Consider the following 13798-nt stretch of genomic DNA (forward strand, 5'->3'; position numbering starts at 1 on the left):
GCGAGAATCCTGCTCGAAGTATACTCTCAACAAAACTCATGGCCTCTGGGCCTGGACATCCAAATGATAATGCCTGGCAAAAGTGTGCAACGATTTCCAAGAAGCCACCCAACAAATCTCTTGTGGTGATACTTGTTTACATTCGGCCCTGGATGCCGCCTGAGATCTAGTAGAGTGAACCCTCAGGAATAGGACGACCCTGACAGATGTATGCCGAACCAATGGCTTCCCTTCAACCACCATACTATGGTGGATTTTGAAGCTTTAGGACCCTTTTTTGCACCACTCCATAGCACAAAAAGATGGTCCAACAACCGGAAGCTATTCATGACCTTAAGGTACAGCATGAGGCACCATAGCATCCAAATTTGGAAAGGTCGGAAGCTCTACCAATTGACTTAGGTGAAACGACACTACCTTCAGAAGGAAGGAACTGCACGCAATTAGACTCTAGAATCTGTAATCCTCAAAAAGGGATTCCTTCATGACAAAACCTGAAGTTCCGAAATCCTTCAAGCTGAACAAATTGCCACTAGAAACACAACCTTCACAGTAAGATCTTTCAAAGTTGCCCTTCTAAAAGGCTTGAATGGAGCTGCACACATATCCCCTTAAGGGCCAAGTTAAGGCTCGAGGAGGGTCACAACTTCCGCACCAGAGGACGCAAATGCTTCACCCCCCAGAGAAAACGCACCATATCAGGATGTGCAGCTAGAGCCGCTCTCTACGCCTTCCCTCGAATACAGCCCAAAGCCACCACCTGAACTCTTGAGGGAGTTAAAGTCTAGACCCTTCATCAACCCTCACTGCAAGAAAATCAGAATATGCGTGACAGATGCTCGAGTAGGTTCAACCCCCTGCTCTGCGCACCAAGCCTCAAAAACTCTCCAGACCCTCACATATGCTAAAGTCTTTCTAGCTCGCACCAGAGTGGAAATGACATCCTCAGAATATCCTCTCAAAAGCCAAGCCACGAAACAGAAGTGAGCCACCTGATCTGAAAACATGGGACCTTGGTGAAGAAGCTTTGTTAGATCAGCAAGGCACAATGGCCTGTCTACCGCTAGATTTACCAGACCTGCAAACCCAATGCCATTGAGGCCACTCCGGCACCACTAGAATCACCTATCCAGGATGAATCTCTACCCGCCACAATATTTTGCCCACCAGCAGCCACAGCAGAAACACGTACAGGTGAATACCCTGTGGCCAAAGAAGAATCAAGGCATTGATCCCTTCTGCAACTGAAGAAGCGCGGGGCCTTGACATTTTGCTGAGTTCCCATCAAGTCCATATGAGGCCTTCCCCATCTGCAACGAATGAGATGCATTGCTTCCTTCGACAACTCCCACTCTCCAGGACCCAGGTGTTGCCGACCGAGAAAATCCGCTTGCATATTGTCTATACCTGCTATGTTAAATGCCGCTAGTAACACCAGATGCTGCTCTTCCCAGTAAAATAATTCCTGGGCTTCCTGAACCACATCCGACTTCTGATACCACCCCGTTGGTTGATATAAGCCACTGTTGTCACACTGTCCGACAAGATCCTTACTGGCCGACCGCACATGAGACGTAGAAAGGCATGCAACACGAACTGCACTGCTTTTGTCTCTAAGCAATTGATAGACAACAATGCCTCCTCCGCTAACCACTGGCCCTGTGCTGACTAAGTCTGGCATATAATTCCCCATCCAGAGAAACTGGCATCGGTGGTAACTACTATCCACTTCGGAACCTCCAAGTCCACTCCGTGACACAACTGGTCCCGACCAAGCCACCTTGAGAGACTGGACATGGCTAGCTCCGTAAGAGGTAATGGAAGATGAAACTGCTTTGACAACGGGTTCCACCATGAGAGCAACACAAAACTCGGGAGTCTGGACAAATCTGGGTACGTACAGGGAACTGCCTGCTTTCTGCACTTACTGGATTCATTTGTATTTTTCTTTCAGTAAGTGATTATTTTGTATGTTGTTTCCACTACACAGAATAATGTTGCTTTCTGTCTCTTCCTGAGCATGCACATTTAAGCATCTGGTTTGTAAACCAAGCTTTAGAAGCAAATGTTGCAGCCCAGAAACAGATTCGGAGGACCTGAGAAAAAACTGCATGGCTGTGGCCTTGTCATGCTGTTGACAGCATTGGCTACTATTAAAGTGGAGAGGAGGTGCTGGCATGGGAGGAGTCTACCTCTCCCTCTGGGCAGGTTTGGAGGGTTTCTGTGACCAATGTTTCCTCTTTTTTTTTCAGGGTGTGTTATGCAGATAACTTTTGCACGTAGGCCTAATCTCCCACTCCACTTTGGTCCTTTCCCATCATCCAATCTCCCTGCCTCCCTCAGTAAACCTATGTAGCAGGAACTTGTCCCACCATTGCATGTTCAAAATGTGCAGGCTAGCACTTCTTGCCTGATCACATGCATCATGAGATCAGCAGGCAGGAAGTGCCAATCCGTAAGTTTTAAATATGTTCATAGAACTATCATAAACTGGGTAGAGCAGTTAACACTTGGTAGCTACAGGACAAGCTTCCACCATGCCTCCTACCATCCGGGTGGCACACATGCACACTTTAAAGAAGACTTTGTGACTACTGTCCTCCATTGTCCACTGAAAACAGCAGCCTTGAGTTTCAACCCATCAGGTAAAGTGATAGCAAAGAAAATAAAGTTGCTAGCTGTAGAACTGTTCACTTGTCAGCAAGCTTGAAGTTATCAGAGTGAAGTCTTTGGTTTCTGCAAGTGTGTAAGCATCAGTGAGGGACATGTGCTTTGAATTCACCTTAAATCATTTTGCAATTCATGCTGCTGGTGCGCTGTGCGAACATTAAACACTTTAAACTTCATCCAGTTATGAGGTTAAAGACTGGTGAATGACTGCAGAGCAAAGGATTAACCTCTGCTGGAAATTGAGATACAGGAGTAGAAATGTACAATAAGTTGAGCCTCTTCCTTTCTAAGAATGAACATGGATATTTTGATGGACACTTTTTGCATTCTGTCTTACAGCATCCCCAATTTTAGTAATGCATACAGAGTTTTTTGTGAGTAATCCATTAATAAATACTAAAGTTTCTGGCATATACTTCTGTTTTATCATCTTGATTGCAGCATACCTTTCACATACATTGATAGAGATCAACAATTTTTATTTTTACTTCAATTGCATGTTATATAATTATCTCTATACACACACACACCACAATCAGCTCCATGGCCAAAGAGTGCAGCATAAGAGATGATCAGCAGTTGAAAATTACCAAACACTGATAATAGTAAATGTGCACCATCTAATTACAACCACCTTTACTAAACATTTAATGGATGGCTTCTCTGTAGGTTACATGATTATTTTCCTAAAAGTATACCACTTGCAGATTACATTAAAATTAAAAGCAACACTGAGAAGATAAGTAATGTATGCATACAGATGAGGTAGACTGCAAGGAGATATCTTTTCTATAAGTGTTGCATATATATATATATATATATATATATATATATATATATATATATATATATATATATATATACATATATACATACACACACAGTTTAGAAGTTAAGCACCATGAGTTGCAAGAGATATTAAAAACAAGCTGGGTGGAAACAGCCCAGAAGGGACCCTCGAGGGATTCGTGGTCCAGAAAGCGTTTAGGCAGCTATAACTTTACTATCTCTCTGTCACCTTCTTATCACTCTGCTAACAAATTAACTCTCTCCTATCCCCCCTTCACACATCCACTGTAAGGTAATCAATTATATGCTTTTAGATTCAGGTAGGATGTAAATATTAATTTAACAGGCTTTGAGCTCTCTAATTGGAAAAGAATAAACAAGACGATTGTCTTTTGGTATGACTTGATGAAAAGAATGTAGCTCCCAGAAGCTAGTCAAGAAATGTATTGCGTTAATCCTACAGCAGATATCTCCTCATATCTGTTATCTAATTTTTCTTGACCTCTATTTCTGCGAATTGGGGAAACTGCCTGAAATACGATTTTCAGCTGTGGAAGAATCATCAGTTTCCCATAAAAGTCCATGAGAGCTCTCAGATGTTGTCCACCCTGCACCTAAAGATTTTCCAGTTAATCACAATCTGCAGTCTTGCTCTCTCCTGCCTCATTGAGACTGGAAACCCACAACAGCATTCACCACCCCCATCCACTCGTTCTGGAGACTTCTGATCACACAGCAGCTCGCAGATCCGCACGTGACCAGTCACAATTTCCTGTCATAACCTTCAACCCATCCCGATCCCGCCATACCCCAGGCGGCCGATAGCCATCGGTCACCAGCGTCACCGACCTGACCCCAGGATGCAACCTCGTACATGCCCTGCGCGCTGCAGGAGAAAAGGCCTACAGGCGCGCCGAGAAACCGACACAGACCAATCACACCGCAGCACTCAAGGACCCGCTTCCAGTAGCCAATCGGCGGCTGCCTTGCCCTTTAGCTTCTCACGAGAGACGTCCCGTGGTCGCGCTGCTAGGAGACCATCCAGGCGCTTCACAGCCAAACGGGAATAGCGAGGCGCGTCCCCCGAGGTGGTGGGATTTGGGGGGGGGGGGGGGGTGTGACGTCTCACGGCGCGCGCCGCGCCTCGGCCGGATTGGTGGAGAGGAGGGGCTGGCGTGGGAGGAGTCTGCCTCTCCCTCTGGGCGGGTTTGGAGGGTTTCTGTGGTAGTTAGGTGGAGGCTGGGAGTTGGGAGTTTGGGGCTTTAAGGTCGTAAGCAAGCTCCGCGTTGGCCAACGCATCTACACCGGACTTCCCCCGGGACTTGGAGGCACCGGCGGGTCTGTCGTGCTCGTACTTAAGGATGGCGGAAGCCTGGAACGGGGACACCGGAGAAGCTGTTTATCGATCTCAGGACCCCGTCAAGAACCTAAAGATTCGGTGGGTAAGGAGTAGCAGAGAGCCCTGTGCATCTGCTACCCGCGATCCTGGCCCACCGCCTGTCCCCTTGCTTTAATTTTAATCGTTAAATTTTTACTCGCCTTTCTAAATGAAGCCCAAGGCGGTTTATTTGATTTGATTTATATTTGTTTCTGACACTTCAAAGTTGATGCGGTTCAAGTACAGTAGGTTCCTGACTTCAGAGGGTTTGCAAGCTAAGGGACTGATTTACTGAACATTTTCTCCCATTCTGAGTCTATGGAAAAAATGCTTAGTAAATCAGACCCTAAGGGAGTTATTTACTATGCTTCAATATTTTATCGCGGAACGGGCAAAATAAATGCCGCAGGGAGTGTAGGTGGGGGGAGATGGATTTGATCCCTAATTTTCAGTCCGTTGCTTTAACCATTAGGCCACTAATTCAAAGCCCTTCTCCCGCCTGCTGATTCATTCCGGTTGCTTTCATCCCCTTATGTCTAGTACTCCTCATTCTTTTTCTATCCTCTCTGCCTGCCTGCTTCCTTACTTCCTCCCCATCCCATTCCTCTTCATATTATTCTTCCCATGCCCTTCTTTACCATATCTGTTTCTGCATCTTTCTTGCAGTTTATATTTCCTGTATCATTATCTTTTTATTTGTCCTTGACCCTTTTAGCTGACTTCTTAATTCCTTCTCTTTATTAATCATCCAGCCAGCATCCAAAGTAGTACTATAGTAAACTGCAAACAGGCACTATGCATTCTCTGATATGATCAACCTCTTATATGCTCATTCACCTCATTGCTGTCTTCCTGACCATAATAGTTTAATTGGGAAGATGAATACCTGAGACATTGGGTGAGTTGTAACTTTGCTTGTATCCTAACACCCATTTTGTCCTTCTCAGAATTCATCTGCAGCGCATCACATCCACTAGTGTCCTCCTACAGCAGGTTCAGGAGCCAACTGCACAGCTTGGAAAGGGCCTTCTTCAGCTTGCCACCTTTGCCTCCAGTGGGGCTACAGCTGCTTCAAGTAGGTGATACAGGCACTCCTCTGCTACCTTGCCTGCTGTGACTCTTCTTTCAAAATATTTTCCAGGTGCCATGGTTAATCTAGATAAGGTAATAGAGCCAATGGCCAAGGAGCAGGGGAAGGCAGCCTCCAGTCCCCATGAACGACAGTCCACTGGGTTTTCAGGATATCCCTCATGAAGATGTGCATAAGAGAGATTTGCATGCACAGTGCTTCAATTGTGTGCATATCTATCTTATGCATACTCATGGATTTCCTGAAAACTATACCGCCCAGGATGCTCCAGGACTGGCTTGAGAAACACAGTAGCCAATATCATTCAGTAATTGATTATGAAGAACCAAACTAGGATCTCCAGATTCCCAGCTATGGTTTCTAACCAACCTGGGAATCTGATAGCTAGCTGGTGGATTACTAAATAGCTTGATTGCATGGGCACTGTTGACCCTACTACTACTTACCACTTCTATAATGTTACTCAATGTATGCTGTGCTATACAAAAGCATATGAGGCAGTCTATTTTCAGTAGAGCTTACAAACTAATCAAGACATATATACAGAGCAAAAGAGACTTTGGGAATTTAATTTAGGGACACTAGCGCGTTCCTAGCGCCTCTTTTTGGACAGGAGCGGCGGCTGTCAGTGGGTTTGACAGCTGACGCTCAATTTTGCTGGCGTCGGTTCTCGAGCCTGCTGACAGCCACGGGTTCGGAAACTGGATGCCGGCAAAATTGAGCATCCGGTTTTCAAGCCAAGGGCCAACTTCAAATTTTTTTTTTTTTTAACCTTTTGCAACTTTTGGGACCTCTGACTTAATATTGCCATGATATTAAGTCGGAGGGTGCACAGAAAAGCAGTTTTTACTGCTTTTCTATGCACTTTCCTGGTGCCCGGAAAAATTAGCGCCTACCTTTGGGTAGGCGCTAATTTCTAAAAGTAAAATGTGCGGCATTTGCATGTTGTGGGCGCTATTAGGTTCGGGGGAGTTGACGCGTGTTTTCGACCCCTTACTGAATAAGAGGTAATGCTAGCGCGTCGAAAATGCGCATCCAATCACGGGTTAACAGTGCGCTACGCCGGAGCGCACTGTACTGTATCGGCCTGCTGGAGAGCTATAGGGAGAGAGAAGAGGTAGTAAGAAGCTGCAGAGTTGAAGGCTCTTTGTAGCTGAGTAAGAGGAGTTTGAACTGTACGCAGCACTAATATGTTTTTAGTTTGTTCATAGTTCCTCTTGGGCTCGTAATTTAACCTTTCGTATACTGAGGGGTTAGGAATTATCTTGAAAATCAAAAAATACGCAAGACGTTTTGGTTCAGAGTAGCATAAAATGAAAATAAAGGTGTGTATATAGATATAGATAGATAAAAAAAATTAGCTATGGCAGTTAAACAAGGTGACATCTCTTCTTTTGATATCTTAAATTAAGACATGCAGGAATAGTATCATAAGAAATAGAAACGGGGAGGAATACCTGAAGGGCAACAAGGGAAAGCAGACATACTGAACACATTCTTGTACAATGATTAATAAAAAGGTATTCAGTGTGAGACCACAAATAAGTGTCAGGAATACAAACAGAAAGGACAGAGACTTCAGTACTTGGACAGAAGATGGAAGGACTTTAGTGGCAGGGGGAGGGAGGCAGAAGACTACAGTTTGCGTAAGACCTGTCACAGCATGGTGAGAAAACTAAATGGTCCTTAATTGCAGACCATATGTGTCATGTTACTCCTGACTCTTGTAGGACCCACATGTATAACTGCTGAGACTGTTTATATCCCAGCCAATAAACAACCCAAGCTCTTTATAGTGGTCAGAATTACTACAATTTTTTTTTTTTGTTTCTTTTATGGAGTTTTTTGTGAATGAATGAGTTACATGAGCTATGGCTTAGACTCATTCGGCAACACCTCCAATTCATTCTGGATTCAGAAATACCTATATCACCAGTACCAAATCGGTTTCACCTAACATTTCTCACATATGCGTTGCAAAGCTAAATACCCAGCATGTAAAGAGTAAATTAGCTCAGGTCTTACATATGTAGCAGCATATACAGCTTCTCTCCATCGCAGGGCTGGCACCACATCCAGGGAGTTCAACTAATTCCATGGCTTAGGCTGGAAACAGTTCCACAATGTCCATATAGTCATGAAATGTTTATCAATTCTGGAATGGTAGATAGCTTTTAGAGAGGAAAGGCTCTCAAATGGCGCTTGGAAAATTACTGATCAGATGTGGAGAGATGAGGTTTAGCAGATAGGACTTTGCAGCAGCACAGACAAGGGGTTCAAAGAGAAATCCAGCAGGAAAACTGCTGTTTATCTTTCTCTTCTTCTTTGTCTCTTCCTCTTTTGGTTAGTTCCTTTGCCTCAAGTTATCATGGCCCCCAGGTCCTCACATGAATGCTCACCTGATCACAAAAGTAGGCATGGATTAGATGCTGTGGGTGTATCATTGACGGGTGATTTAAAGCTAACTTTTTTTCTTCTGGTAGCAGGTTCACATGACAGGCATGCTGGGAGAGACAATTGCTGATCAAAATATTCCTCTTAACTGATAAAATGCCTGTGAAGGCACTGTCGCCTCCATAGGTTCGTGTCCAACTAAAATAATAAATAAAATAAAAAAAAATACCATACTTTGTCAGCTAGTTCAAACAATGTCCCATTTCTCTGTATGTACCCAGATCAGTCCAGACTCCTGGGTTTTGCCTCCCTTCCAGCAAATGGAGACAGAGAGAGTTTTACTGACACTATCAGTTAGCCTGGTCTGCCCCCTGCAGTCCGTCAGTACTTCTCTGTCTCCAGCAGATGGAAGGTGGTGCAAATCCTGCAGTTTGAGAAGATATTAAGAAAAGGAAAAAAACAGAAAAGTTAGAGATTTAAAGGCAGTTTAGGGTTAAGATGGCTTCTTAGCCCTCCCTGAAGGTCGATAGATCCTGGTGGGGCCATCCTTTCAGGCAAAGGAGCGAACGAACGGGAGAGGTTGGGAACCCCTGGGTCTGTCCGCATCCTTGACCCGCTGAGGGGGGAGATAACTGGTGGGACCAGTTCCCTCTCCTCCCTCCTGCAGGTAGACAGCCGGAGCCTGCAGCCGCTAAAGGGAAGTTCTTTGTATAAAGTTAAAAAAAACCTAAAACTGGAACAGGCCTTTTTATTTTTGTTGTGCCGGTCAGGTGCTTTGGCCGTGGTTCGCAGCATACTGCTTCGGGGACATTGGGCACGTTTGAGGCTGGTTCTTGCGGTGTTGGGTGCAGGCGAGCTGGTGCGGCAATTTAAAAAACCAAAAAAAAGTAAATTCACAGCATGGCGGGTAGTGCGCAGCATGTGGAGAGACAAGCGTAGGCCTTTCTCTGGCCGGCACTTGCTCCCGCTGCATCTCCGGGGGAGAATGCAGATCGGGGAGCGCTAAGAGAGCCTCGGACAGGCAGCGATCCTCCGCAGGGAGTGCGAGGGGAGAAGAGCAGCCCGAAAGTGTTTTCCTGATTTTGGTGGGAACAGCAGCCGTTTTTTTTTTTTTTTGTTTTTTTTTGCTGCTATGTCTGACAGTGCCTGCAAGAATGCTGCCCTACCCCTGCTGCTGTCGCCGGCAGATCAAAGACCCTCAGAGCCTTGGGGGTCCTGGGATCCTCTGTTGAGGAGGAGGAGGAGGAGGAAGCTCTCCTAGAGCAGGATCCAGATAACTCCGGGGACTTTTTCCCGGATTTTTTTCTGCTTATGCAGAAGGCTTTTTTAGTGAGAAGGGTGGCTGGCCGTCACCTTCCCAAGTCAGTGGACCTGCAGGAGCCAATTCCGACCCAGAGGCCTTGTTCGGCTCGATCTGGTGGGGTGATCAGAGTTAGGAGAGTCCTGGCGCAACAATTGCATTCGGGGGATGCAAATGATAGCTCAGAGAATGATGATTGTCTGGCTGGAGATCCATCAGGGATGGATCCTGATTTGGACAGTGCAGACCCTGATGATGTTCGGAATCAAGCACCCTTGGTGGAAGGAGATGATCCCAAGGTGGTCCATCTTTTTTGCTGGGAGGAATTGTGGCCCTTAATACCATGTGTCTTAAAGGAACTAGGTATTAAAGAACCCCATCCTGATTCAGACCATGAGGGAGTGCATCCAGTCATTCAGGGCTTGAGGGGCCAGCAAAGGCATTCCCCTTCCACAGGTCAGTGAAATAATTAATGCTTCTGGCGTGGGAGACTCCAGATACAGGTTTGAAGGTTGGCAGAGCCATGGAGAAGCTATATCTGTTGCCGGAAGACACTTTGGATCTTTTTGCAGATGCCAAAGATGGATGCTTCAGTTTCGGCAGTATCAAAGAAGACAACCAGAGACGATCGGCGGTGCTTAAGGATATGCAGGATAGGAAGCTGGAAGTACACTTCAAGAAGATTTTTGAGGTGTTAGCGTTGGGCATTTATGCTGCTGTATGTAACAGTTTTATGCTCTGGGCCGGATTGCACTGGGTACAGCAATTGCAATCTGATGGATCGCTATTGCCAGAGGACAAAAGCAGGCCAAGAGGCTGGAAGCCGTGGTGGCCTTACGGTGTGGATGCTTTGTATGATCTCATACGCACTTCCTCTTGATCTATAATGTCCGTGGTCTCTGTTAGAAGACTGCTGTGGTTAAGGAATTGATCTGTGGATGTTTGGTCTAAGTCTCAGCTGTGGTTGCTTCCCTTTAATGGGAAGCTGATTTTTGGTGAGGATTTGGAGGAGCCTGTGAAGCTTCTTGGAGAGACCAAAGGGCAGAAGCTGCCAGAGGACAAGCCGAAGGTCAGCAGAGGAATCTCTTCAGCATGGGCTCATTTCTGTCTGACCATTGTACCTGGCAGTTTCATCCTCCTGGTGAAGGTCAGAGACAAGATGCTGGGAGGCAGCAGTCTTGAAATCAGTCCTTTCGAGGCCAGAGACCAACCAGAAATGGTACAGGTCAGGAGCCTCCGGTTCCAAGTCCTCCCAATGAAGCGAGGCTGGCCCGCTCCTCTGTTCCAATAATCAGAGGTCGGTGAACACTTTTTCTCAAGGAGTGGGCCAAGATCACGTCGTATCAGTGGGTCCTAAGTGTGATAGAGCACGGTTACACTCTAGAATTTGCACGTCCATTAAAGGATTTGTTCATAAGGTCCCCTTGAGCTTACGAGCAGAAAAGACGTGTAGTTCAAGAAACTGTCGGTCGTCTAAGTCTGTTGGGGGACCACCATTCCAGTACTGGTCGAGGAGCAGGGAACAGGAAAGTATTCCATTTATTTTGTGGTCCCAAAGAAGGATGGTGCTTTTCGTCTGATTCTGGATTTAAAGAAGGTAAATGTGGCGCTCAAAGTACCTCATTTTTGGATGGAAACGTTGAGGTCTGAGATCGCTGCAGTGAGCAAAGGGGAATTTTTGGCTTCTCTAAATTTGACCAAAGCATATCTCCTCATTCCAATTCACCTGGATCATCAAAGATTTCTCAGGTTCATGATCCTAGGAGATTATTTTCAGTTTTGCGTCCAGCCTTTTGGGTTGGCAACAGCACCGAAGACCTTAACAAATTTGATGGTCATAGTGGCAGCAACTCTTCGGCAGCAGGGCATCCTGGTTCACCCGTATCTGGTCGACTGGTTGATTTGAGCAAAATCAGAGGACCTTTGTCATCGGGCGATGGCTATAGTGCTGCAGCACTTACGGTCCCTGGGCTGGGTTGTGAATTTTCCCAAGAGCCAGCTGGTGCCATCTCAAGTTCTGGATTTCCTGGGAGCACGCTTCAGTACCAGTCTCGGGCGAGTTTTTCTAACCGAGGAGCGGATTATCAAGATCCAGGCACAGATTGGCAGATTGCTAAGCAGTTCCCAGGGTCTGGGATTATCTGCAGGTTCTTGAATCTATTGCTTCCACTTTGGAATTGGTCCCTTTGGTGTTTGCTCATTCTACTTCATTGGCTTACATTCGAGTCTGGAGAATTTTTGAGAGTTGGTACCTGGAACGGTCCTGTCTTCCTTTGAAGGCACTGATTCTCTTAATCTTGGAATTTCTACAGGAAGGTCTGGTTAAGGGATTTGCTTTCAATACGTTTAATGTACAAAAAGAGGTTTTGGTGTGTTATAGGGGATGAGTTCAGGGTAAACCTCTCTCCTCTCACCTGAATGTTTCTAGATTTTTGAGCATATTCAACAGCCTTTGCGAATACTGGTGCTGCTTTGGGATCTGGTGCTGGCCTTTTTGGCAGGTCCCACTTTTTCATCCTCTTTGGCAGCTTTCCTTACGCTTAGTGATCATGAAGATGATTTTCCTTGTCACTATATGTTCAGCCAGGCAAATTTCACAACTACAGGCTCTTTCTTGTCAAGAGCCTTCTTGGTCATTACTCCAGACAGAGTGCAGATTAGGACTGTACTTTCCTTCTTGCCGAAGGTGGTTTCAGATTTTCACTTGAATCGGTCAATCTCATTACCTTCTTTGGATAGGGGCTTGGATGAGCAGGAATTTCGGATCTTGCCTCCGTTGGATGTGTGAAGGCTTCTGTTAAGCTATCTGAAAATTACCAACTCTTCTTGGAAAACCAATCATCTTTTTGTCTTTCATGGGGGCGTGAAGAAAGGAGAAACAGCTTCACTTGCCAAGGTAGCCCGTTAGATTAAAGGTGTAGTAATGGCGGCCTATGTGGATGCGGGGAAGCCTTTGCCCAACAAGTTCAGGCTCATTCTACCAGAGCGCAGGCAGAATCTTGGATGAAATTGTGCTTGATCTCTCCGGTAGATCTATAGATCGGCAAAGTGGTCTTTGCATGCTTTCGCCTTGCATTATAGTTTGGATGTTGGCGTGAGAGAAGACACAACCTTTGCCAGGACAGTTCTGATGGGAGCACATCCAGGGAGTAGCTTTTGTACATCCCGTTTTGACGACTGGCCTGCCTGAATAAAGCGGAAGGTGAAATTTCTTCTTACTGATTTCTTTTCCTTTAGGACAAGCAGGCCAGTCCACACTCCCTTTGCTGCTATCTGGTCTATCATGTTTTCATTGGTCTCTTTTAGGGGCATTGCCAAAGGCAGAAATCTGAGGCCAGTGAACATGTGGAAGCCAGTTCAAATTTCCAGGTCAGTGAGGGATCTGACAAGTTTATGCCTTTTGGAGGGTAGATTTTCCTACTTTCATTATTGCATTTTTTTTCTTTCTGAGTCCAGTGCTTCCTCTTCTACTGGAAGTGGACAAAAAAAGAGGAAAAGACATAGTTAAAGTTTTGTTTGTTCAGTTGTCCACAGTTGACTTTTGCAGAAATACTGGCTGGCTAATGTCTGGCAGGACTATATGAGGTAACATCAGCGATTCAGTGATCTCCGTCTCCATCTGTTGGTTGGCGTGCATAACCCACTTGTGTGGACTGATCTGCCTGTCCTAGAGGAAAGAAAATTATCAGGTAAGAAATAATTTCAACTTGGGTTGCATGCAGCAGTCTGTATTTTTCCATTATGATTTACAAAGAACTCACTGATCTTGCTTCTTTTCACTGAAATTTATCTTTTTCAGTATTTGACAGTTTATCAGTTTGGTATCTTGTAGGTAGCAGAACCATTTTGCAGTTGTCTCTTCAGCCTGTACGTTTACTTGGAGTCTGTATGCCTAAGCATTAGTATTTGCAGTACATAATATTATATAACCAGCCTGGCTGCCACACATTTATACTTTTGAGGTGTTTAAATGCCTCTCTGGCTATGTCATTTCTTCCCCCTCTCCTCTAAAATACACTTATTTAGGTCTTCATGTCTCACCTAATAGTGCCAAAATACAAGCATGAGTCCTATTTTGGGTCATACCATCTCAAGTGGAAGTCTGCTTCAGGGGTCTACCAAATTTTCAGTGAAAAAGTATTTCCTTCCATTCCTTTTCATCCTCCCTCCCTTCAAA

At 45.4% G+C, this 13798-nt stretch overlaps 2 protein-coding genes across 5 annotated transcripts in view; one reads left to right on the top strand and one right to left on the bottom strand.

Moving 5' to 3' along the window:
• The window catches only part of PRMT9 (protein arginine methyltransferase 9), an 86488-nt gene extending 81928 nt beyond the window's left edge, over positions 1-4560 (bottom strand). Inside the window, exon 1 of one of the 3 annotated variants that reach the window (XM_029603911.1) lies at positions 4392-4560. The gene's annotated coding sequence lies outside the window, so the exon portion shown is untranslated. Of the gene's footprint in view, positions 1-4268 lie in introns of all 3 variants that reach the window. The other 2 variants (XM_029603735.1, XM_029603824.1) reach the window with 2 other exon arrangements.
• An 88-nt stretch (positions 4561-4648) lies between these two features.
• MKS1 (MKS transition zone complex subunit 1) overlaps positions 4649-13798 on the top strand; it is a 122136-nt gene continuing 112986 nt past the window's right edge. The window contains exons 1-2 of one of the 2 annotated variants that reach the window (XR_003857083.1): positions 4649-4897; positions 5785-5912. Coding sequence is in view for 1 of the 2 variants with exons in the window: in XM_029604047.1 (XP_029459907.1) it covers positions 4821-4897; positions 5785-5912 (205 nt within the window). In the remaining variant the exon portion in view is untranslated. The remainder of the gene's footprint in view (positions 4898-5784; positions 5913-13798) is intronic. The other variant, XM_029604047.1, reaches the window with a different exon arrangement.

The sequence above is a fragment of the Rhinatrema bivittatum genome, chromosome 1, assembly GCF_901001135.1.
Source record: "Rhinatrema bivittatum chromosome 1, aRhiBiv1.1, whole genome shotgun sequence".
Classification (NCBI taxonomy): domain Eukaryota; kingdom Metazoa; phylum Chordata; class Amphibia; order Gymnophiona; family Rhinatrematidae; genus Rhinatrema; species Rhinatrema bivittatum.